We start from the raw sequence: 27488 nt of genomic DNA, 5'->3' as shown, positions 1-27488 counted from the left end.
CACCACCAGATGGATTCGTAACTGGCTGACCAACCGCACTCAACGTGTAGTCCTCAACGGAACTACATCCACATGGAGGGAAGTATGCAGTGGAGTACCCCAAGGCTCTGTTTTAGGCCCAGTACTCTTCAACATCTTCATCAATGACTTGGACGAGGGGATAGATGGGGAACTCATCAAATTTGCAGATGACACCAAGCTGGCAGGAATAGCCAACACTCCAGAAGATAGGCTCAAGTTACAGAAAGATCTTGACAGACTTGAACATTGGGCGCTATCTAACAAAATGAAATTCAACAGTGAAAAAAGTAAGGTTCTACATTTAGGCCAAAAAAACAAAATGCACCAGTACCGTATATGTGGTACCTTGCTCAATAGTAGTACCTGTGAGAGGGATCTTGGAGTCCTAGTGGATAACCATCTAGATATGAGCCAGCAGTGTGCAGCAGCTGTTAAAAAAGCCAACACAATTCTGGGCTGCATAAACAGAGGGATAGAATCAAGATCACGTGAAGTGCTAGTACCACTTTATAATGCCTTGGTAAGGCCACACTTGGAATATTGCATCCAGTTTTGGTCGCCACGATGTAAAAAAGATGTTGAGACTCTAGAAAGAGTGCAGAGAAGAGCAACAAAGATGATTAGGGGACTGGAGGATAAAACATATGAAGAACGGTTGCAGGAACTGGGTATGTCTAGTTTAACAAAAAGAAGGACCAGGGGAGACATGATAGCAGTGTTCCAATATCTCAGGGGCTGCCACAGAGAAGTGGGAGTCGGGCTGTTCTCCAGAGCACCTGAGGGTAGAACAAGAAGCAATGGGTGGAAACTGATCAAGGAAAGAAGCAACTTAGAACTAAGGAGAAATTTCCTGACAGTTAGAACAATTAATAAGTGGAACAACTTGCCTTCAGAAGTTGTGAATGCTCCAACACTAGAAATTTTTAAGAAAATGTTGGATAACCATCTGACTGAGATGGTGTAGGGTTTCCTGCCTGGGCAGGGGGTTGGACTAGAAGGCCTCCAAGGTCCCTTCCAACTCTGATGTTATGTTGTTATGTTACAATAGAATTCCTTATGCTACTAGGCTCGAAATTCTCAGTTTGGATAACTTAGAACTGTGTCACCTGTAATCAGATTAGGTATTGAATATAAAATTATAGGTAGTAATGTGTTACTGTAAATGACTTTTTTTTTTGTTTTAATTGCAATAATACACATGCTAACAACCGCTTTATCTCTACCATATATCTGACATCAGTACAATCGAGCGGGTTCAGAAGTATTTTATGAGAAAAGTCTTGAACGCAATAGAATTCCTTACGCTATTAGGCTCGAAATTCTCAGTTTGGATAACTTAGAACTGTGTCGCTTGTAGTCAGATCTAGGTATTGCATATAAAATTATATGTAGTAATGTTTTACCTTTAAATGACTTTTTATGTTTTAATTGCAATAATTCATGCACTAACAACCGCTTTAAACTCAATGTAAATCGTTCTAAACTTGACTGCAAAAATATGATTTCTGTAATAGAGTTGTCAAATTCTGGAATGCTCTACTTGATTCAGTTGTTTCAGCTACAATTTTTCAGTTTCAGTCTCAAATTGACTTCTGTGGACCTTACTTCATACTTAAGTGGTTAGTAGAGGGGGCATGCATAAGCACACTAACATGCCTATCATCTCTGTAACTGTATTTTTATTCTTTTATTCTTGTTCTTGTTTTTGTTTGACAAATTCTGATAAATAAATAATGACATAATAGCAGTCCTAATTGATCTAAATCCAACATTTTGGCCACAACCCTGTTTGCAGCCCAGAGATAATGTTTGAGTCTTTAAGATCCATAGCCATCAATCAATCAATCATTCCTTTTTTAATTCATTTAAGGCATGCAAGCTTGTTTTTGCAGCAGAAGAGACCTTCAGTTTCAGACATCCCAAGGAAAAATGTATTGGGAGATAAGGTTGGAGAAAAATTTTTTGGGATTGAATATTTGTTTCTTGTAGAATATGTCATCTTTTCCTAAATTGGCCCCTTCTCAATGTGTTCACTTCTGTTTTCAACCCCACTTGGCTGTTGTTTTAAATTCTGAAGTCTGCAGCACTGGAGCATGTCCGTGTTGGGTAGACAAGAGTGGGCTGGAAAAGCAAGTGACCCTGTGTACAAAAGGCAAATCCATTTGGTGTGAGTGGACAGGTAGAGAAAGATGGGTCCAGATCTAGTCTTCAGTAGAGAGAAGAGATTATTCATTTGACACATAAAAGTAAGATTATAAATCTGAGTTAGCCAAATCAAATCGGTTGCTAGAGTCAGAGATCATGGAGTAGAACCATTTGCTGCTCAACAGGTTGCAGAAGTGCAGCCTTTGTCTTCATGTTTGTGTGGACCAGGCTTTCAATTAAGTCACAATGTGACTTATTTCTTCAGCAAAGTCAGGTTAACCCCAAACTCAACCCAGGAAAGATCCCTCCTGCAGCTAAGTCAGAATATTGATGCCAGACAATGCAGCCCAACAACTAGAAGTTCTCCTGATCGTCTGTCCTGGTGTGGAAGTAGTCTTCCCATCTGGGATCTGAGCCAGTGCTACAAAAGTGGCACTCGGTGTGGCGTTTCATTCACTGGGTAAAGCAGCAGAACAAATTCTACCAAGAAAAGACATTAGGAATACAGGAAGAAACTACTGGTTAGTAAGACACATTTATTGAGATAAGTGCAAAGAATTCAATTACATTTTTTGGGCAACATATTGTAATATAAAAGCAGGATTTGGTGCAGTGCTGTTTCTCAATTGTAATCTTTGTCCTTTCAGGCGCTGTTCTTAAGGACCATCAGAAAAAGTCAGATGCAGAACCAAACCATGTCTGAATTCATCCTCATGGGTTTTTCCATTGGCCATCAAACTGAGCTCCTGCTAGCCTTCCTCTTTTTAACCATGTATACTGCAAGCTTGGGGGCCAATATGGTCAGCCTATGCATTGTATTGGTAGATAACCGCCTCCATAACCCAATGTACTTCTTTCTTGGTAATGTTTCCATACTGGACATCTTCTTCACCTCTGTGATCAGCCCACAATTGCTCTGGAACCTCCTCTCTGGAGACAAGTCAATATCTTTTGCTGGCTGCATGACACAATCTTATTTCTATTTCTTCTTAGGGACAGTACAATTCCTTTTGTTTACCTCCATGTCCTATGACCGTTATGCTGCCATATGCCAACCGCTGCAATATCATGCAATTATGAATATCCAGGTGTGCATCCAGATCATTTTGGCTTGCTGGCTGGGTGGGTTCTTCTCAGTTTTGGTCCCCACAATTATGATCGCCAGGCTATCCTATTGCAAATCTAACATCATCAATCATTTCTTTTGTGACAGTGGTCCTCTGCTGGATCTGTCCTGCAGCGACACCCGGGTGATAGAGTTGATAGACTTTGTGCTGTCATCTGTTGTTATCCTCTGCTCTTTAGTCTTAACCTTACTTTCTTATATATGTATCATCTCAGCAATAATCCGCATCTCTACCGCTTCAGGCCGGAGAAAAGCCTTCAATACTTGTGCTTCACACCTGACCATCATCTCCATCTCCTGTGGCATCAGCATCTTCATCTATGTCACTCCATCCCAAAAGGAAACCCTTGAAGTCCATAAGGTTCCTGCTCTTCTCACCACAATTGTCTGTCCTTTTCTGAACCCTTTCTTCTTCACCTTGCAAAATGACATGGTGAGGCTGGTACTAAGAGACATGGTGAGGCACATCACAGAGAAGGTTGCTCATAAAGTTTGTGGCATGTTGGGAAAGAATGGACATAATAAGTGGGGAGACCAGGCAAAAGCATAAGAAGGGAAAGAGAACAAGCTGGAATTTATCAACCTCAGTGATGGTAAAAAGATGGGAAAACAACAATAGAGCTTCACACCTCCCACCTGGCCAGCTGATTTTTGGGATGTGTGGGGAGCAGGGTGCAGGCAGGAGACATGCATGCATGTGCAGTGGGATGATGTACATGGATGGGGGTGGAGGTAATGCATATTCGGGGTGCGGGGTGCGGCATGCCCTTCCACTGCCCGTTTTTGGGCCCAGGAGGCTGCAGGGAAGCCTGCTAGGCCAAAAATGGGGGTTTGGGGATGTTGCGCACGCATGCATGGGGGCATGGGGAGTGTGTGTGTGGCATGTGTATGTGTGTGTGGGGTTGGGCATTGCATTACCAGTGCCGGCCTGCATGCCTGCTTTTGGTACACAACGAGAAAAAAGTTAGCCATCACTGCTTTAAGATATTTATAATGCTACTCTGCATGGATGAAAGTGGGCCTTCATGTAGAATATATTAGGGAAGAATTTCATTTCTGTGCAACCCTTCCTTCCTTTAGTTTCAATAGATTTCTTTTTAATTGTAAAGTGTCTGTTGAAGGTTTCACCTCTCCCCCCTTTACAATATTTGGAATATTTCCTTTTAATAAAGAGAAGCTAGATATATTTATTTTGCTTATTATTCACAATCATAATGTTTAATGGCCTTTTTTTGCTGAATGCAATTATTTATATATGACAATTGTTACTATTATTTCTAACTGATCTTTTAGGGCTCCCCAAACTTTGAATGGAAGGTTTTCAACCTAAGTTGGTTATGAAAGTTCTATACGTCCATTGGTAACAAATAATTATGTCCATTTGTTAGTCATGGACATATATTGGACATTGTCAGTCTCCGTGTGCTCGCCGCCTCTTATGCTGGCCAGGCCCATTCCCCCGGGCTTATTTTTGGGGTAGGGCTTATATTAGGCACACCTCAAAAAATCAAGCTAGGTCTTATTTTTTGGGGGGTGGGTCTTATTTTCAGAGAAACACGTTAAAAAACACACCCACACCTGGACTGTCAGTTGCAGCCGCTTATCAACCATTGCCTAACCACATACCTTCAGTTCGATGGACAAACATATCCACAAATCAAAGGAACACTTATGGGATCACTGTTTTCAGTACTCATAGAAGAGGTTATAATGCAACACTTGGAATTAATAGCACTCCCATACATTGAACTCAAAATATGGATCGGTATGTGTATGATGCCTTGACCATAATAAAAAGGGACCAACTAGAGATCACACACAAAACCATCAGCAGCATCGTAAAAAGAATCAAATTCACAAAGGAGGAAGAAAACAACAAGTACTCTTCCTAGATATATCCTCATTAGCAGAGACTGTGATGGCAAACTAGAAACACAAGTCTACTGAAAAACCACCCACACCAGCCAAGTGCTCCACTACCTAGTCCTAGAGTAATAATCCAACCTCCCATAAGAGAAGCTATGTAAGTAGCTAATGATATTGTTCCTCATCTTTCTTTTCCATCCTATGTGTTGGAATTAAAATCTTAACATTCCAGATTGAGGACCATGGGCAGTTTTTTTTAACATCTAGAAAGTGGAACCAGATTAAGGAAAAAACCTTAATAGTAATAGGAGACTTCATAATGTCTTTACAGCCCTCTCTAAGTTGTTTATAGAGTTAGCATATTGGCCCCAACAATCTGGGTCCACATTTTACCAATTTTCATTGGAGAGCCTGTGAGAATTGAACAGCTAGCAGTTGACAGAATTGGCCTGCAATACTACATTCTAACCTTTGTGCCACCACAGCTCTTGATAAAATCTTGGTAATGTCAACCCTTGCTTGCAATGGATCTATTACTTTGGTAAAATTAGCTTAAAATCCTTAATCATTCTCCCCTGGTCATTCCCAGTCAGTACACTGTGCAGACTAGTTTTGTGGGCTATTCCTGCTTCTACAAGACTCTTCAGATTGTTACTGAATGAAGATGATCAGAATTGACTTTGGGCAAAGTATGAAAAAAACAGACATAGATATAAAATCCTAGGGCAGGAAGAACCTTGGAGGTCCTCTAGTCCATCCCCCTGCCCAAGGCAAGTGACCTTGTACCATCCCAGACAAATGGCCATCCAGTCTAAAAAAAACTCCAGCAATGGAGCATCCACAACTTTGGGAGGAAATATATTTCATTGATTAAGTGTTCTCACTGTCAGGAAATTTCTCTTTAGTTCCAGGTTGGATCTCTCTTTGAGAAGCTTCCACCTATTGTTTCCTGCCATGCCCTCAGGTGCCTTGGGGAAAAAGTCAGTAAGTCGATAAGAGATAGATTTAACATGTTGCCTTTTTTATTCCTTGTCATCACAACTATTATCTCTGTCTGCAAATGAACCAGTTTATCCATGGCTTATACATTCCCAACATTTGGGCAGATGAAGGGGCTGAAGGTTACGCTCTGTAATAACATTGAAAGCCATCCAATCATTTCTTTACTATTTTCACACTGCAAGTGGTGGTTCAGAATTGAGGGAATAGCTTCTGACCTATCAATATGCATTCAGAAGTGAAATCCAGCAGGCTCTGACAGGTTCTGGAGAACCGGTAGTGGAAATTTTAAGTAGTTTGGAGAATCAGCAAATGTCATCTCTGGCTGGCCCCAGGGTGGGATGGGAATGGAGATTTTGCAATATCCTTCCCCCAGGAGTGGGGAGAGAATGGGGATTTTGCAGTATCCTTCCCCTGCCCATGCCTACCAAGCCACACCCACAGAACTGGTAGTAAAAAAAATTGAATTTCAATTTTTGGGCTAGACTCAAAAGGACGTGGACATCATTGCAAGAAAGGGTTATCAGTGGACCATAGTCACAGAAAATGTGGTCTATAATGTTTGAGTCACAGAATGATAATCCAAAAATCAAGCAGAAGGAGACAATGGTAGAAAGGAACCCTCCAATCCAACAGAAAAGAACCAAACAAATGCAGAAACAACCTGTCGTGTCCCACTCCTCCGCTGACGGCCGGGTCAGGGAAATCCGAATCAGGCTTGCCTCTGCAGCTCTGCCCAAAGTCCTAGCAAAGTCCTCAGAGCAGGCAGGAGACCAGAAAGTGACTTCAGCAAGATAAGTTCAACTTTGCCTGACTCAGAGACTGCCAAAAAGCAGATCCTTTATATAGGCCATGGGGTGTGGCTCCATGACTCAGCACTCATTAAGGCCTGCCCCTCCCTTCCTTCTGTTGCCTCCGCCTATCCAGTCTTCTGATGCGAGGGTCACTCCAATCAGCAGCTGTTGGAAATAAACTTTCCTCAGGCTCACATGCTGTGGAGGAGGGGGAGGGGTCTAGCTGCTCCGTTTGCCTGGGCATGGAGCCAGGGCTGGGGCCGGGGGGTGCTCCCTCCTCTGCAGCCTGCTTGGGCATGGAGCCAGGGCTGGGACCGGGAGGTGCCCCCTCCTCTTCAGCTTGTCTGGGCATGGAGCCAGGACTGGGGCCGGGAGGCATACATTCCTCCGTGTTCGGGAGCAGATAAGAAGGCCCCGGCTGCTGTGAGAGCGGGCAAGACACAACACAACCATTCATGATGATGGCATAGCGCAGTGGATGGCAGTTGGCAACATAATGGTCAAAGGACATCACAGCAATGAGGATGAATTCAGTGGTTCCAAGGAAGAAATAAAAATAGCACCGGGCAGCACAGGTTAGGAAACAGATGGCTTTGTTCCTGGACATAAGGTTCACCAACATTTTAGGAGTCATGGAGGAGACAAAAAGAACCTCCAAAAGAGAAAGGTTGCAAAGGAAAAAATACATCAGAGTATGGAAGCATTGATTGAAGTCTACCAGCAGGATGATGGTGAAATTCCGAGCAAGTGTCAACAGAAAAACAACTAAGAGCAAAAACGAAGATTTCCAGAGACCTAGACAACTGGAAGCCAGTTAAAATGAATTATGTTACCTGCTCCATGTCTGTACCATTGTGATTTCTTGATCTCATGTATAAGTTGAGCTTTGAAAAAGAAACAAACACAAAGTGTTCATGTTGGAACCTCCTTGGTTTTTCTCAGATAAGCTACTGCACTGCCCTCCTGAAACCTTTGCTCATTAAAAGAGATGGAACTATTGCTTTCTTTCATAATATTTCAGAAAGCCAAGCCGGTTCCTTGGATCCCCTTTGAAATCTAATGCAAAGGAGTGCTCTAAAGCAACTTATGGAGATTGAGACAAAATATACGGTCAGTGTTCTGAGTAATGCACTCATTGAAAGCAGAACTCCGAGGCAGGTAGATTCCTCATGTTTATTGGATATATCATATCGGCACAGCCAGCAAAAACCAACTCTAACAGTTCCTGTGGTTTTCACCTAATTAAAAGAGTAACAGTCTCCCCTCTCAGGTGTCACCGGTCACATTGTCCCATGAAGATGGATGGCAGGCTTTTCTCTTCCTTCATCAGCCATCTGTTTCAATGACCTTGGTTCCCACAGGCTATCTACTTCCCTCCTTCCTTCCCCTTCTCAGGCTTCATGGCAACTATGAGGCAGCACAAGATGGCTTCAGCCAGATTTACTTCAGAGTTGACATATACCACATAATCCTTCAACATATATTTGGGTGAAGTCAGTAGAGTTGATCAACTGCAAAGATCAGCAATCATACTACATTCCTGACAATGAGAACAATTAATCAGTGGAACAGCTTGTCTTCAGAAGGTGTGGGTTCTCTATCACTGGATATTTTAAAGAAGAGATTGAACAGCCATTTCTCTGAAAAGGTGTAGGGTCTCCTCTAAAGTCCTTCCCACCTTTGCTATTCTGTTCTGTTAGATGGAAAAAGCAGTTAACTTCATAAGCACATAGAAATGCTCATGCATTACATGAGCACACATGAATTACAGTACAGGCATAGTCCTCATTACTGATTTGCAATGCCACTTAACTTTGCAATGTCAATTATAAATGTTCCATTTTTGTGATATAAAATCATAGTGGTGACATAAATGAAGAAAAGAAGAAAAGAACACAAAGCACTAAAGAAGAGAAGTTAAAGAATGACCAACAGCTTATTGATTTTACTGTAGTTTAGAATCTGGGGTGAACTATTCTGATGGATGTGTTGGAGATGTATTGTATCAATTCAGGAAATGGTTTGATTCAATAATAATGCAAGCCTTTTGATTGAACTCAGCCAGAAAGTGATAATCAGAGGTTTGTTTTCCAGGGTGTGTTTTCTTCTGCGGGGGGGGGGGACGCCTGTCAGCTTTGGAAGCCATACTAGGCCTGGAGGCTTCCGCGCTGCCACTTTCCCATGTGTGGGAAAGTAGGAGCGGGGATTTGGTAGAGGGGGCCATTAGACATAATAACATTCTTCCTGCTGGTCAAGGTCAGGCTGAGCCTACATCTGGAGAAGGAGTTGTCGGAGTGATGTCTTGAGATGGGACGGTTGGCAATTGGAGCATGTGATCGGCAGAGGGGTCAAGGGTGGTGGTGGTTTTGGAGTTTGTCTTACTGAGGACAAACCCAGATCCCCATATTCGGAGTTTCCCCAGTTGTGCCAGTTTACCTATGCTAGTAAAAGAACTTTGAAAGATTTCAAAGAGAGCTAGTTTGCAAAGAGAGCCAGTGAAATATACTGGGAAAAGTGTTGAACCGCTTGTCAGCATTCCAGAAAACTCCCTTCTGCAGAAAAGACTCCGAAGCAAACATCTTTCAAAATTCATTCATTCCATCAGAAATAGCAGATAGCAGGTCCCCCTCTGGGGTGGGGGAGTTAGGGGGGCTCAATACTTCGGCCGAAGAGGTTGTAGAAAAAATGTTTTTAAAAGTTAAAAAAAAAGTTGGCACACCCACCCAGTCACATTACCACCCCTCAGCAAGCCACACCCACAGAACCGGTAGTAACAAATTTTACATTTCACCCCTGATTTAGACATAAGACAGTACTATGGGAATTAGGTATATAGCAGAGTGATGGCATATGGAAAAAAAATGTAACTGTGTCTAGTTGTTTTGGCATGCATTGCCCTATAGCAGACAGATCATCCAGCCATTTTCCTCTTTATTTTAATTGCTATTTTATTAGTGGAGCTTTCCTTTAGATGTAGTAAGGGAACAGATATTTCTTTTGCATCTTGGAAGAGATTCCTTCTTTTTGCAACCTTTACAGTTTTGAAACATCCTTTTCTTCTTCTTCAACCATGTGCATTAAGTTCATCAGCTCCTTTCAAAAAGACCAACCAATATTTTTCTGTCCATCACAGACTCTGGATTGCAGAAGTCAATTGGTACTCTCTTTTCATTACTGAATATCTCAGGTTTGGTTTCTGAATATTATCTCTGTGTTTTATTCTTCTGAAAATGTAAATAAATAGAAAGACACACTCACTTGCCATGTATGAGCTGATCTAATCCTACTTAGGTTAAATGATACATGGTGTGATCAGTGAACAACTGGTTGAAGTAATTTCAAAAGTCCTTGGAAAGGATTCTGATTTTTTTTAAAAAACATTAATGTTTTTGGGGAGTTGAACAAAAACAACCAATCAATTTACTGCCAATTTTACCAGAGGGCTGGTTAACATAAGCAGGTCGATAGCGGGAACATTGGCAATGAATTGGTTGACATAAAGAAAAACAAACAAAGCCTTTTGAAACCTATCCTTGCTCAATAGGAGTAACTGTGAGAGGGATCTTGGAGTCCTAGTGGGCTATCATTTAGATATGAGCCAGCAGTGTGCAGCAGCTGCCAAAAAAGCCAACACAGTTCTGGGCTGCATAAACAGAGGGATAGAATCAAGATCACGTGAAGTGTTAATACTACTTTATAATGTCTTGGTAAGGCCACACTTGGAATATTGCATTCAGTTTTGGTCGCCACGATGTAAAAAAGATGTTGAGACTCTAGAAAGAGTGCAGAGAAGAGCAACAAAGATGATGAGGGGGCTGGCGGCTAAAACATATGAAGAACTGTTGCAGGAACTGGATATATCTAGTTTGATGAAAAGAAGGACTAGGGGAGACATGATAGCAGTGTTCCAATATCTCAGGGGCTGCCACAAAGAAGAGGAAGTTGAACTATTCTTCAAAGCACCTGAGGGCAAGACAAGAAGCAATGGGTGGTAACTAATAAAGGAGAGAAGCAACTTAGAACTAAGGAAAAATTTCCTGACAGTTAGAACAATTAACAACTTGCTTCCAACACTGGAAGTTTTTAAGAAGAGATTAGATAACTATTTGTCTGAAGTGGTGTAGGGTTTCCTGCCTAAGAAGCAGGGGGGTGGACTAGAAGACTAGAACTCTGTTATTCTATTCTATTCTATTCTATTCTATTCTATTCTATTCTATTCTATTCTATTCTATTCTATTCTATCCTATCCTATCTTATCCTATCCTATCCTATCCTATCCTATCCTATCCTATCCCTCCAATGTTAAGTTTGTTATTAGAAACTCAGCATTTTTGTTGACCTATGAGGCCAGAGTCCTTTTTATTATTCGGGCTTAAAAGAGTATGAGATCTGCTATTTCCAGATGGTGACATTGGAGCACAGAGCGATGTGAAAGAACACTACAAGTTTCTTTACTTCTGAGATGGATCTAGATGGATGCTATGATGTCATAGGCCAAAGTGACTCATATTACTTGCATGAAGATTAGCAGTACAATAATTCGGAGAGAAAGGTTGATGTTTGTAATGGACAAGCAGTTCTTAGAAAGTAACTAAAGGAGCATATTAAGGTTAAAAGTTGGAAGATTAAAAACTATGCATATGTAATTGTATTATTACTGTTAGCATTGTGTAAAAAATGTATTGACCTAGTCAAAACACTGTCCACAAAATATATTGGTTGTTAAAGGAAAACTGCAAATAAAACATATACCAAAAAAAGTAATTAAGGGGAGTCTTTAATTTATGTCCGTAATCGAGCCTGCCCGTCACAGTTGTAATTTATAACAGTTATAATGCAGGTCAACAACATGACCAACTGATATTACAACCTCTTTTGCAGAGGTAATTAAGCAAATGCCACAGCTATAAAGTGACTCGATTATACATCTACTGACCTTGATGGGGTTATTTCCCACATATTTCTGCATCAAACATCTCTGCATTCATTTGAATGTTTGTAGATATTCTGTTGGGAACACCATGAATAGCAACAACTCAAGGAATATATAAATTTGACTTTTTGCACCCTTCATCCTCTGGGATTCAGTTTGAACTATGAATGAGTTGGAAGATGTATTTAACTGTGTAACGTAATTCACCTTTCTCAAAGTGGTCATTGCTGAACACCAAGAGTTGATGAGACTATCCAAGTAGTTGTCATTGTTATTAGTATTCCGAGTTCTATTAGTTTAAGTAGTATTTACTAATTTTTAGTCATTTAATAACATTTGGGTATTGATGAACAATCTGAAACTTCATCAAGTTGTTGATAAGTTCAAGAGTTTGGAGAGCTTAAGGAAATTCAATTCATTTTAAACTTCAGCACCCATATTTGGTCAGAAAGACATTTAGGGGGAGTCTAAAAGTGACCACCCTCATGGAAATCACAAAGGACCCAGAGTAACCTTAAAAGCCCAGGATTCTTTTAAAAGTGGTCTCTAAATTGTATATGGAGAAATGATTATATCCATAAGACAGAACTATATTGAATATGTTCTATTGTTTTGATTAAATTTTAATTAAATTGGCATTAAAATTAAGTCATAATTTGTTTCCCTTCTGGTCTCAACTACTTTTGGGACAGTGGTCTATATAGCACACACAGTTCTCAGCCACAAAGAAGATATGGATTTTTGGAATACAATCTCCATTCATTTCCATTTAGACGCACCTTCTCCTTAGAACCGTGATGGCGAACCTATGGCACGCGTGCCACAGGAGGCACGCAGAGCCATATCGGTGGGCACATGAGCATTGCCCAAGTTCAGCTCTGGCATGCATGCACACACTGGCCAGCTGATTTTCGGGCCTTCCGGGTCCACTGGAAATCGGGAAACAAGCTGTTTCTGGCATCTGGAGGGCCTCCGAGGGGGGTGGGAAAGGCTGTTTTCTCCCTCCCCAGGCTCCTAGAAAGCCTCTGGAGCCCGGGGAGAGTGAAAAACAGGCCTTAACATCCCACCAGAAGGTCAGCAAACTGGCCGTTTATAGCCTCCAGAGGGCCTCTGGAGGGGTGGGGAGGCCGTTTTCACCCTCCCCAAGCTCCAAGAAAGCCTCTGGAGCCTGGGGAGGGCGAAAAACTGGCCTACTGGGCCCACCATGCAATTGCATGCCAAAAGCAGAGTAAGTGCAGGGGGGGAGGAATCGCATGCGCACGCATGGGGTGAATTATTCCCATTGAATTATGCACTGAATTATGGGTATGGGCACATGCATGCATGACCCACCTACCCCTGCTTCCCCCACTTTGGGCATACGATAGCAAAAAGGTTAGCCATCACTGCCTTAGAAGATCAGTTTATCCTTCTAGAGAAAAGTAACTGTAAAGAAGAGAAAGGAGACATTCCACGTAGAAGCCAAAGTCCACAGAGAAGGGGGAGAATCAGATATGAGTTATAAGCAACTGGACACGCCTTCACAAAAGTCTCTTGGCTGATCCGCAGTGATAAAAGCTCAAGAGGCTACATTCCAGGGCTCGTATTCTGAAATGAAACATAGACCTTAGGGTATACATAGGAACTGCCCAAACGAAAGTGATCAGAAGTTTCGTTTCTCTTCCAAGGGAGGGTTCTACACGTTGACAGTTTTTTCACCAGGAGGGTAAGTTTGAAACCACTTTGATCTACACTGTTCTGAGGCTGCTTTCCACAAAGAACATATCCTGTGTTGCCCAGGAGGGACAGCCTACCCACAGCTAATGTTTTCTGTCTATGTGCATCTGTTTTCTATCCTTCCCATCTCTTATGTGTCTGTATTTATATCCCATGGAAGGGCTTCTTCTACTAGGGATCACTGATCAAAAGGGGAAAGGGAGGAAGGCTTTGATTAATAGAATAACAGACTTAAGAGGAACCTTAGAGCTCTTCTAGTCTAACCCACTGCTTAAGCAGGAAACCCTATACCATTTCAGACAAATGGTTGTCCAATCTTTCATTCACATCCCAAGTCATTGTCGGCAGTTTCCTGCAGAGAGGTTTTCCAGAAAAAACACACTAGACTCTGTGACGCCAAAGAAAGGAAACTGCACTATTAGAATGAAAATATAACAGTTGAAAATCTTGTAGTTATTTCAATACTAAAATGGAGGAAGCCCAATGCCCAGACACTCGTCCACAGCTGCTACATTTTGCACATCCTCAATTGCCTTAAAACTTTGCAGGATACTCTCAAAACTAGAAAACTAGAAAACAAGATGAGTTTCCTGTAAAAATCTGTTCAAATCTTGGACGTAAAAAAAGTTGAATCTATTTGTAATGCCTGGGGCTTTGTGCTTCAGTGGAAAATACTATCGAAAACTGGATAGAATAAGACCTTACTAATAATTTACTTTCAGTTTAGGGGTAGCCTGTAGTATCTCATTATATCTTTCTATGGACCTGAATGTGAGTGGGAAGATTTACTGAGAGCAATGCCTTCTGCATTCTATGCATTTAATCTCTTCTCTTAAATTCCAAGAACTGCAGTTATAGTTGGATTGGCACCAAAACTTCTTGTGACATCACATCCAGGGGTGGGCTGCTAGGGGTTTGCAGGGGTTCAGGAGAACCTCTAGCTAACATTCTGTGCAGTTCAGAGAACCCCCAAATCCCACTCCTGGCTGGCCCCACCCACCCCGTCCCTCCCCTCCCAGGAGTCCCCACGTGGCCCATTTTGGATGCAGGTAAGTGCAGGGCATGTGCAGAGGCTTGGGGAGGGCAAAAATGGGCCTACTGGAAGCCTCCTGGGGAGGCCGTTTTTTGCCCTCCCGGAGGCTCAAAGAAAGCCTCTGGAGACTGGGGAGGGCAAAAACACTTCCACCACCACCATGCCATGCCCACCAGCTGCTGGGCAGAGAACCCCTTGCTAAATTTTTTGAAGCCCACCCCTGAGCACATTTCATGATCTTGCTGGGAACACCCTTCTGGACATATGAAGGACTAATTCAGAATTTTTAGCCTTTCAGCAATAAGGGAAAACACTGAGGTTTCATCGATGGATATACTGAGTACTATATGCAAGACAAATGGATTTCTTGCCATTTTCTGAGAAGTGTCAGTGAAGGAACGGGTAATCACAATATCTGATTGGTTGTTTCTATATTGGTGGCAGTCCCTCTTATTCCTGCCCTTACTGTGGCACATAACAAACCAAGAAGGTTTATGTAACCTGCAGTTCCCCCAGTTAATTTTGAACAAATCCTATCCTAAACAAAGAAGAGAACAGTTTTCTAGCATGTGGGAACTGGGAAACAGAAATTTTCTTCTATTTTGCATCATCCATTTGCTTGAAACTGTACCTCCAGTACATCTGAAATGAAAAAAATTTAAACAAAAATTCTGTCTTCAAATTGATCTGGACTTGTAGTTTTGAAGCCAAGAGGTTAGGCTTCCAATTTGCAGGCCCTTCTCCCTATACACTCTGGAGTTTGCAAAACAGCCGTCCTTTTTTTCCTATCCTCCCAAACTTTTCAGAATGACTCATGGAGTTACTTTGAATCTAGCTGGCAGTAGTGATACAGAATTACTGTATCTTAATGAGCAGAAATCTTTCTTTGTATACAGACTAGATTTGGCTCAGAGTGTAACCTGAATACTTTCTTTCCTCTCCCTCACACAACATTTACCTAGATGATACTATGACGTTGGAAATCATTCTAGCTTTAACCATAGTATGTTATTAAGAGATCATTAGAGAGCCATTTTGGTATAGAGATTAAAGAACCTGGCTAGAAACTAGAAAAACGGTGAGTTCTAATGTGAGTTTAGCCATGAAAGTTTTTTGTGTGACCATGAACCAGCCTCTCAGCATAGCTCAGATTTTGGACTCAGCCTGGGGAGATCCAGGACTCTATCACCCCAAATTCTCTCCATGGCATTGGGACAATCACTTTCAGCTTGCATATCATTCAGGACTATTGTGATGTATGATTCTCTTATTTACGTTTCCTTGGGTCCCTGGAACTCAGGTCAGAACAAAGATTTAATAAGAAAAATAAGAAGAAAGATATTTATCAATAAAACCACGACCGGTAGCTAGGTTCATTTTAAGTTTCTCAACAATTATATCTTTAGGAAACAAAAATGAGGCAAGCTAGGATAGCCATTTTCTCTGCCAAAGAGGGTAAACATTTGAGATAAGTGAGGAGAAAGCTGTCCAAGCACAGTGTATGGCTTAGAGAAAAGTCCAGGTCAACAAGCAAACCAGAGATCAGAGTTTGCCCTTAGAAAAGCAGAATGCAGCCACTGGTTCACTGCAGTGTAGAGTCCAAGGCAAAGTAATGTATTCATGCCTGGCAAAACACTTGTTGATCCCCGAGAAAAATGGTTATGTAAGAAACCAAATGGATGGGGCCATCTCTGCTTCCCAGAAGCTCCCAGGAATTTTCCTTCTGGCAGGAGAAGGGAGAGACTTCTATCAAAACTTTGGGAAATAGTGGAATGAACAACTTGAGGTCCCAGGATTGAGCCCATCCATATGAAGCACTTCTATGGCCCTGAAAGACCTTCTAACCTGAAAGCATTACAGTCTGCAAGCAGATTGCACACACTTTATTCATTTTAAGGCTGCAAACAAATAAGAGAGTTCAGAGTCCACAGTTCAAAAACATTCTTCAATATCTGGATGGGGAGAAACAGGCTCAAGCTCAATCCCGCCAAGACAGAGTGGCTGTGGATGCCGGCATCCCGGTACAGTCAGCTAAATCCGCGGCTGACCATCGGTGGCGAGTCATTGGCCCCGATGGAGAGGGTCCGCAACTTAGGCGTCCTCCTGGATGAACGGCTGTCTCTAGAAGAGCATTTGACGGCCGTCTCCAGGAGAGCGTTCTACCAGGTTCGCCTGGTACGCCAGTTGCGCCCCTTTCTGGACCGGGATGCCCTATCCACGGTTACTCACGCACTCGTGACGTCTCGCCTGGATTACTGCAATGCTCTCTACATGGGGCTCCCCTTGAGGGGCATCCGGAGGCTACAGTTAGTCCAGAATGCAGCTGCGCGGGTGATAGATGGAGCCCCTCGTGGCTCCCATATGACACCTATCCTGCGCAGACTGCACTGGCTTCCTGTGGCCTTCCGGGTGCACTTCAAGGTTTTGGTGACCACCTTTAAAGCGCTCCATGGCATTGGGCGGGTTATTTACGGGACCGCCTACTGCACCGAATACCTCCCACCGTCCGTGCGCTCTCACAGAGGGTCTCCTCAGGGTGCCGTCAGCGAGGCAATGTCGTCTGGCGGCGCCCAGGAAGGGCCTTCTCTGTGGGGCTCCCACCCTCTGGAACGATCTACCCCGGACTTTGTCAGCTGGACCTTCGGACCTTCCGCCGCGGGCTTAAAACATACTTATTTAATTGTGCAGGACTGAGCTAGATTTTAAATTTTGGGTGTTAAATTGGATTTTATTTCTATTTTTAATTGGACGGGCTTTAGAATAAGTTTTTTAAATGTTTTATATTGTATTTATATTCTATTTATCTGTTTTTAGTGCCTGTAAACCGCCCTGAGTCCCTTGGGAGATAGGGCGGTATATAAATATGATTAAATAAATAAATAAATAAATAAATAAATAAATATTATAACCAAAGATGGGAGACTATATGAATTTGCTTAATAGAGATAGATAGATAGATAGATAGATAGATAGATAGATAGATAGATAGATAGATAGATAGATAGAGACAGATGATAGATAGATGATAGATAGGTGATAGATAGATAGATAGATAGATAGATAGATAGATAGATAGATAGATAGATAGATAGATATGATATAGATATAGATATAGATATAGATATAGATACCGATGATAGATAGATGGATGGATGGATGGATGGATTATAGATAGATAGATAGATAGATAGATAGATAGATAGATAGATAGATAGATAGATAGATAGATAGATAGAGACAGATGATAGATAGATGATAGATTGATGATAGATAGATAGATAGATAGATAGATAGATAGATAGATGATAGATAGATAGATAGATAGATAGATAGATAGATATGATATGATATGATATGATATGATATGATATGATATGATATGATATGATATGATATGATATAGATATAGATATAGATACCGATGATAGATAGATAGAGAAGGATGGATGGATGGATGGATGGATTATAGATAGATAGATAGATAGATAGATAGATAGATAGATAGATAGATAGATAGATAGATAGACAGATAGATAGTTGTTGCTCCAGCCCGCCCTCCCAGGCCTGGCCCCTTGCCAGAGAGTGACTCAGAGAGTGAGGGGGAAGGCCTTTCAGGGCTCCCCTCTGCAGGGCCGGCCTCTCTGCTCAGCTCCAGGAGCCACAGGCAGGCCAGGTGGAGGAAGTAACGAGGCCTCTGTCTCCTGCCCCCACCCAGGTAATGCTTCCAGACCCAGCTGTGGACAGTCAGTCCTGGTTAGATCCCAGGTTTTGTAGACAAGAGAGGCGGGAACAACAGAAGAAGGGGTGGAGCAGGCCTAGAAAGTGCTGAGTCATGGAGCCACACCCCACAGGGTATAAAAGCAGGAGGGGCTGCTCTACTACTTTGTGACGGACAAATCAAACTGACTGGAGAAAATTTGAGCTGAACTATTTGACTGAGCATTTGGCTTGGATTGCTATTTGTTCCTGACTTCCTGTTTGATATGCCGGCATCAAGGAAGATAAAAGAAAACCTTGGCAGATGCTCGCTGGTTTGCTGCCAGAGCTGATAGCTGGCGTGGACTAAATTGCCAACTAATTGAGTCATTTCATGTGCCTCCCGGACTGAGGTGGGGAGACAGAACAGATATAGAGACAGATGATAGATAGATAGATAGATAGATAGATAGATAGATAGATAGATAGATAGATAGATAGATAGATAGATAGAGTTATAGATGATATAGATTGATAGAGATAGAGATAGAGATAGAGATAGAGATAGAGATAGAGATACCGATTATGGATGGATGGATGGATGGATGGATGGATGGATGGATGGATGGATGGATGGATGGACGGACAGTCAAACAGACAACGCTCTCAGATAGGCACCTCTCAAATTGGTTTTCTGCCCTGGTCTATCCGGTGGAGCTGACAGTATTTTTCAACCTGCCGTTCCTCCCTTACCATTTGTATTGTGAACTTTTGTAGTTACAATGGCATTGAAAAAAGTGACATGATCAGTTTTCACCTGATGATTGTTGTACCATCCGCATGGTCAGGTGATCAAAATTTGGACAGCTTGGCAACTGGCATGTATTTATGACAGTTGCACTGTCTCTTGGTCATGTGATCACCATTTCTAACCTTCCCAGCTGGTTTCTGACAAAGTCAGTCAATGGGGGAAGCCAGATTTGCTTAATGACTGCAGGATTCATTTAACAACGGCAGAGAAAAAAGGTCATAAAATGGGGCAAAACTCAGTTAATAACTTCTTTATAAAAATTAAATTATTATTATTATTATTATTATTATTATTATTATTATTATTATTATTATTATTATTATTATTATTATTATTATTATTATTATTTGCTTGGCAACAAAAATGTTGGGTTCATTTGTGGTTGTAAATCAAGGACTACCTGTATATATACACACAGACATACACATGTACAAACACAGGTGGTCCTCGACTTACAACAGTTCATTTAGTGACCGTTCAAAGTTACAATGGCACCACAAAAAGTGACTTATGACCATTTTTCACACTTATGATGATTGCAGCATCCCCATGGTCATGCGATTTACATTCAGATGCTTGTCAGCTAACTCACATTTATGAGGGTTGAGGTGTCCTGGAGTCATGTGATCCCACTTTTGCAACCTTCTGACAAGCAAAGTCAATGGGGAAACCAGATTCATTTAACCACCATATTATTAATTTAAGGATTGCAGCGATTCCCTCCATAAATGTGGTGGGGAAAGTCATAAATTGGTGCAAAACTCACTTACCAAATTTCGTACTGAGCAACATAAATTTTGGGCTCAATGGCAGTCCTACATTGAGGACTACCTGAATACACACAAACTTTCAGTTTGATACTAAATAAGGAGACCACTCAAAAGCGACGCGGTGGCTCAGCTGAGCTTGTTGATCAAAAGGTCGGCAGTTCAGCGGTTCGAATCCCTGGTGCTGCATAATGGGGTGAGCTCCCATTACTTCTCCCAGCTTCTGCCAACCTAGCAGTTCAAAAGCATGTAAAAAATGCAAGTAGAAAAATAGGGACCACTTTTGGTGGAAGGTAACAGCATTCCGTGAGCCTTTGGCATTTAGTCATGCTGGCCACATGACCATGGAGATGTCTTTGGACAGCGCTGGCTTTTCAGCTTTGAAACAGAGCTGGGAACGACTAGCACCTATGTGTGAGGGGAACCTTTACCTTTTTAAGGAGACTACTCAGTGCACAAACCACAAAGGCCCAAAGCTCAACTGCACATCTGGTCACTACCTGAGAAGTTTTAATGTTGGATGATGAAGTCAGAAGATCACTTAGAACAAAATTCCCCAACCTTTCTGGGTTGGCGGCCCAGAGTGGGGCAGGAGGGGGGAAAGAGGGGTGGTTTTATGGGAGGGGCAGGCACATGCATATGTGCAAGTGCCAGTTGCTTACAGGAGTGGGGCTAAGAATGCCAGTATGCACCATCCAGTCATTCACTGGATGGTTGCAAATAGGCCACAGCCCGGTTGCAAATAGGCCACAGTTCAGTAGTGGTCCCCACAGGTTGGGGACTCATGACTTTCACTTCTCTTCTGCTTCTGATCTCTGCAGATTGCTGGAGTTTCCCACCATGCCCACCTCCTTACTAGTGGTCTTTTTGGCCTTTCTTTTGGGGGCTCTGCTGGTTATGCCCAGCCAAGGGCAAAACTGGGCAGAATTCCAGCGGAAACACATAGACAATAGCGAATACCCGCCTACCAACCCCAGATTATATTGTGAAAACATGATGTAGTTTCGACACCTGACCAATCTTTTTTGCAAACCCCACAACACTTTTATCAGCACCCCTGCCCACACCGTCCAACAACTCTGCCAAGACCTCAGGGGTCCATCTGCCACTACCAGCCTTTTTAATTTGAATTTGGTCGATTGCTGGCATACCAGTGGCTTTCCTCCCCGTTCCTGCAACTATCGGGCAAAAGTGTTGTCAAGACGCATTCGGTAACCTGTGAAAATTATGTGCCCGTTCACTTCAATCAAATTGTATGAGAAGCAAAGAAGTGAAATTCATCTCCTGACTCCTGAAGAAGACTCTGCAACTGTGAACCAAGAATTCAGCTCTGTTTTGCTTTATCTCTTCACTTCAATCATATCAAGCATGCTTTTGAAAGGAAATAACTTTTAATTTTTAAAAAAAGTCTCTTTTAAATAGATCTGGACTTGTAATTCTGAAGCCAACAACTTTGGGATCTGACCAGGGGTGAAATGTAAAAATTTTTACTACCGGTTCTGTGGGCGTGGCTTGGTGGGGGGGGTAATGTGACTGGGTGGGCATGGCCAACTTTTTTTTTAACTTTTAAAAGCATTTTTTCTACAACCTCTTCAGCTGAAGAGCTTGTAGAAAAAATGCTTTGAAAGGGTTCTGACGATCCCAAGTGAGTTGCCTGATCGCAAGAACCCTTTCAAAACATTTTTTACAGCCTCTTCGGCCAAAGAGCTTGTAGAAAAAATGGTTTGAAAGGATTCTGACAATCCCAGCTGAGCCACGCGATCATCAGAGGCTTTTTTTTTTTTGACTTTTAAAAGCATTTTTTGGCCGAAGAAAAAATGCTTTTAAAAGTAAAAAAAGCCTCTGATGATTGCATGGCTCAACTGTACATGTGGGGGGGAGGGATTTTTGCTACCGGTTCTCTGAACCACCAGCCACCATCGCTACTGGATCAGGCGATCCAGTCTGAACCGGGAGCATTTCACCCCTGGATCTGACTATGCATGACCTCCTTCCTTCCTCCTTCTCTAGAGGGTCCATAGTTAACAACACAACTGCTCTTATCCACATCACAATTTATTTCAATTTGGTTGATAGTGTGCATACTGTTGGCTCTCCACATCATTCCTGCAACTAGCAAGGAACAAGATTGACAAGACTCATTTGTGTAACCTGTGATAATTATCATATTTCTCTGAGTATAAGACGCTTCGGACTATAAGACGCACCTAAAAACAAGAAAAAGAAATTTGCCTCTGCCTCCCAGAAATTTTGCCTCAATTGCAGCAAACAGCAAACAGCCTATTTTACTCCCATTTTCGTTTTCAGCATAGCTTGATTAGCACAAGAAAAAAAAATGCTCCCAGCAATTTACCTCCTTGCAGCAAGCAGCAGAGGCCTGCGCAACAATAGGCAATGGCAATCCTTGCAGCCTGAAACAGCTGAGAGTCGGGAGGCCGATCCAACGGACAATCAACTTGTGCTAATTAGGCTGTGCTCATTTCAAGCTGAAATGGGCTGCTTCTTCTTGCTGCTTGCTGCAAGGAGGTAAACTGCTAGGAGGCAGAGGCCTGTTGCGTCGTTGTCATCTAGGGTGGGTCTTCTTCGCTGACTCGTAGGGTCCCCGCAGGGATGCTGTTTGCAAATGACTCTGGCCCTCGCAAGGGTGCGTGTTAGGAACACGGGCTACCTTCCCAATAAGGACTCAGACACCATTGTTCTCTCGGGATGGGGTGAGCCCAGATTGCTCTGAGCGCACACCTTTTATTGAGTAGCAAACAGGGGGTAAAGCATGATTATACAATTGTCACGTAGCATGAATTGTTATTTTAAGTATCTGTTTCCCCAACTGCCAAATTAGGTTATCTCTTTCTCCAACTGCCATATTAGGTTATGTCTTTCTCTTGATTAGGTTAAGTCTTCCTCTTGATTAGGTTATGTCTTCCTCTTGCTTTGTATGTGTATTGAAAACTGTTGACAGTTGACTCAGTTGTCTGACCAAGGATTTACAGGGCCGAATTACTGTTCAGACCTTGTACCTCGCAATGTGCACTGACTCCACAGAGGCCAAAGGGCAGGGGCCAGTGAGTGGACGGGTCTACATTCTGTGTATAAGGTGCACTCAAATTGCACCTTATACCAAAAATACCAAAAATATGATATCTGCCCATTCATTTTGTTCAAATTGTATGAGAAGCAAAGAAGTGAAACCTGTCTCCTAAAGAAAACCCTGGAAGCTTGGATCAAGAATTCAATTCAGCTTTGCTTTATCTCTTCAATTATATCAATAATTTGAAACGAAATGTATGTTAATAAAAGTTCTCTCTTTAAATAGATCTGGATTTGTAGCTTTGAGGCCAGTTGCCTTGCCTTCCTGTGTGGATGACTTCCTTCCTCTCTTCTCTATGCAAACCATTGTTAGCAACACAGCTGCCCTTTCTTCCCATCTCCTCCAGTTTCTCAGCATTAATCTAATGCTAAATCTGAATCTTATTGGTAGTAGAGATATTAATCTATCTGCACATTTGCATAATAAACTGCTTTCTTCTCAATACATGGTATTGTTATGGCTGATTATTTTGTGCCTTTTCTTCTCTGTCCACTGAGCAACATTTACATCCCAGGTTACTTCCCTGGGATGTAAATCTGAATCACCATTCAGATCAGTAGTGGGATTCAATTTCAGTCACTACCAGTTTGCTCGTGGGCATGCGCGCGTACGACGCTTCTGCACATGCACAGAAGCTTATGTGCAGAGACGTCCAGATGGGTGGGCGGAGCCTCCTGCCACTGCCGCTACCGGTTTGCCAGATCTGGGACGAACCGGTAGCAACCCACTACTGATTCAGATCCACCTTCTTCTATGAGTGTTTTTTCCAGTGAGACCGATCTATCAGGGCAACCTGGTCTACCCAAATATGAGACTGTTACCACTTTCGCCTTTCAGCCCCAGTCCAGGAGCCTTCACAGGCAGTCACTTTCACAAGGAACTATTTTTGTGTTAAATTTATATTTACCAACAAAGAATTAAAAGGAGACTAGTATAGATCTATTCCAAGCTATTTAGTTCTCATCAGCTAGCCATTCCTAATATGCAAGCAGCCAGGCTTAGGCCACAAAGCGAAGAGAGCCTATGGCTTTGTTGGCTGTATCAGGGGAGAGATTAAGTATTTTTTCCCGTGAGACTAGTCTATTATGGAAACCTGGTCTACCCAAATATGGGAAGGAGCATACCTTCTCCTATGAAATTCCCCAGGTGATCAGTTCGTAATTGTTCAAACAGAAACTAGCTGCTATGTAGTTACTAGATTTAACACATAAGTCTTCTAAATATGTATAAATCAGGGGTGGGTTTCAAACTTTTTTACTACTGGTTCTGTGGCTGTGACTTGTTTGGTGGGTGTGGCTTGTTGGTCATGAGACTATGTGGGCATGGCTTGTAGGTCATGTGACTATGTGGGTGTGGCTTGTAGGTCATGTGACTGTCTGGGCATGGCTAGGTGGTCACAATCCTAGTTCCCCCTACAAGGATTCCATCATCCGGACCTTTTGCAATCCCCCAAAGGGTCAAAGGAAACCAGATTCCATACAGCCCTGAACCATTAAAGCAAACCAAATACAAGTGGTCCTCGCTTAATGGCTGGTTGCTTAGCAAGTGTTCTAATTTACATGTCAAGTTTAATGAAAAGAAGGACTAGGGGAGACATGATAGCAGTCTTCCAATATCTCAGGGGCTGCCCCAAAGAAGAGGGAGTCAAGCTATTCTCCAAAGCACCTGAAGGCAGGACAAGAAGCAATGGGTGGAAACTAATGAAGAAGCATATTAGAACTAAGGAGAAATTTCCTGACAGTTAGAGCAATTAATCAATGGAACAAGTTGCCTCCAGAAGTTGTGAATGCTCCAACACTGGAAGCTTTTAAGAAAACGTGGGATAACCACTTTTCTGAAGTGGTGTAGGATTTTATGCTTTTAAAAAGTTAATAAAGTTTATGGGGGGGGGAACAAAGCTATAGTAGAAATAGATTTAGAATAGAATAGAATAATGGAAGGGACCTTGGAGGTCTTCTAGTCCAACCCCCTGCTTAGGCAGGAAACCCATCTGCCTCTCTCTTTCTCATTTCTCTCTTTCTCCCCCCCCCTCATTCTCGTGTGTGTGTGTGTGTGTGTGTGTGTGTGTGTGTGTGTGTGTGTGTGTGTGCATGCATACCTGATAGATGACAGAGCCATCCACTTCCCCGGCAAAGGAAAAGGTTTGAGACTGCGTCAGAGCCCTGAGCACCAACATCACAACTGCCCTTTTCTCCCCCCACCCTTGTTGTGGTCTTGTTCTCTTCTTCTTTCCCCCTCCCCCATGAGCCTGCCATTCCCCTTGCGATGCCGACACACATCCTCCCAGAGCAATAGCTGCTTGGCTTGCCCTGCCTTTTTTTTCTTCCCCCCACCATCTCATTTTTTTAACTCACCGCTTTAGAGCAGAGGTCTTCAAACTTGGCAGCTTTAAGACTTGTGGACTTCAGCTTCCAGAATTCTGCCAAGTTTGAAGACCTCTGCTTTAGAGGCAGCGCATACAGGCAAAGCCCAGGAGGCACTCGCACAAAGAGCAGCCTCCACCTTTTTTCCCCCACCCTCCTTTTTACTCAGGAGCAAGAGGAAATAAGGAGGCCAGCAGGTAAAAGTTCACTCGCTTGCTTTGATCACCTGCTTCCCCCATCTTTTCTTGGCTCCCCTCATCTTGCAGCCAGCTTTCTCATTTAGGGAGAAGCTGCATTCTCAAAGATCAGGAGATCCACACAGCAAGAGAAAGGGCAGTGAAACTTGCAAGATGGGAGAGCAAAGCAAGCAATGCTTTGGGCTGTCAGCTGGCCTCTTTATCCCTCTCGCTCCCAAGGCAGCTGGGTAGCACAACACGAGGCTGTTTCTGTCCTCTTCCGGAGCTGCTACCGCCATTCCAGAAGGTGGGGATGGGGCAATTGGGAAGCCAGGTACTCTCACATCATGATCAGGCTTGCAAGGCAATGGGATGCGCATGTGTGAAAAACATGGCGGTGACGAACATGGCAGCTGGGGTGAGCGAGCGGCGACTGGGAGACTGGTTCGGGGGCATGGCCAGCCGGTCATCGTTAACGGTTCAACGACCTTGGCCATATTTTCATGAACGGTTCGCACGAACCAGTGCAAACCGGTAGCAACCCACACTGGTATCAATGTCTCTCTTTGTATACCTGTATCTCTATTTAGGTATCTGTACATGCTTATTTATTTATATATAAACACACACACATATACAAATACAGGTAGTCCTCAACTTACAACCACAAATGAGCCCAAAATTTTCTGTTGTGGGACATTTATTAAGTGAGTTTGCCCCATTTTACAAATTTTCTTGCCACAGTTGTTAAATGAGCCACTGCAGTTAGTAACCCAGTTGATAAATGACTTCCCCATTGACTTTGCTTGTGAAAAGGTCACAAAAGGGGATCCCATGACCTTGGGACCCAGCAATGGTCATAAATATGAACCAGTGGCCAAGTATCTGAATTTTGATCACATGAATATGGGGATGCTGCAAATGCCATAATTGTGAAAAATGATTGTAAGTCACGTTTTTCAAGCTGTTGTAATTTTGAACAAACTGCTGCATCTCAAGGACTACTTGTATACACACAAATATTTAATTTGATACCAGATAAGGAGACCACTCAGTGAACAAACTAGAGCTGAGTGATGATCTTGTCAACACCTGGGAATTCTTAATGTTGGATGAGGGCGTCAAAGGATCACTCAGAATGTTCACCTCTTTTCTGCTTCTGATCTCTGCAGATTCCTGGAGTCTCCCAACATGCTCGCCTCCAAGATCTCCTGCTTGCTGGTGGTCTCTTTGGCCTTTCTTTTGTGGGCTCTGCTGGTCGTGCCCAGCCAAGGTCAAACCTGGGCTGCATTCACGAATAAGCACATTGACAGCAACAGCCAATATCCACCGCTCAGGAAAAATGTATATTGTGACAACCAGATGCGGCGTCGGCGCATGACCAACCCTCGTTGCAAACCCCGCAACACTTTTATCTTTGCGCCTGGCTCCGTAGTCCAACAAGTGTGCCAAAACGTCAGGGGCCCAGCTGCCATTACCAGCACCGTTTCTTTCGATTTGGTTGATTGCATATATACCAGTGGCTCCCCTCCTAATAGCTGCAGCTACCAAGGAAGCACGTGGACAAAATACATTGTTGTTACCTGTGACAATTATGTTCCTGTTCACTTCATCACGTTTATATGAGAAACAAAGGAGTAAAACGCGCCTCTCTTCTCCTGAAGAAGACCATGGAAATTTGGGGCAAGAATTCAGCTTAACTCTGCTTTGTCTCTTCATTTCTTCCATTATATAATCTTCCATTATATAATCTTCAATTATATCAAATGCTTTTGAAAGGAAAATGTATTTTAACAAAAAATTCTCTCTTTAAATAAAACTGGACATGTCCTCCTCTATAAGGTGCATAGTTAGCAGCATAGCTTTCCTCTTTTACCATCCTCTCACCTTTTCAGAATTAATCTGATGCTAAACCTGAATCTTACTGGTAGTAGGGATATATATCTGTCTGCAC

General features: G+C 42.6%; 1 protein-coding gene across 1 annotated transcript; it reads left to right on the top strand.

Annotated features, from left to right (window-relative positions):
• Positions 1–2846: 2846 nt before the first annotated feature.
• Positions 2847–27160, top strand: LOC131198043 (olfactory receptor 6J1-like). Its single transcript, XM_058182553.1, has 3 exons — positions 2847–3793; positions 20729–20905; positions 26707–27160. The coding sequence occupies exons 1-3, from the start codon at positions 2847–2849 to the stop codon at positions 27158–27160; spliced, it is 1578 nt and encodes a 525-aa protein (XP_058038536.1).
• Positions 27161–27488: the final 328 nt, after the last annotated feature.

This window comes from Ahaetulla prasina, chromosome 4 (genome assembly GCF_028640845.1).
Source record: "Ahaetulla prasina isolate Xishuangbanna chromosome 4, ASM2864084v1, whole genome shotgun sequence".
Lineage (NCBI taxonomy): Eukaryota > Metazoa > Chordata > Lepidosauria > Squamata > Colubridae > Ahaetulla > Ahaetulla prasina.
The sequence above is the reverse complement of the archived record's forward strand: the minus strand, read 5'-3'. Positions and strand labels throughout refer to the sequence as shown.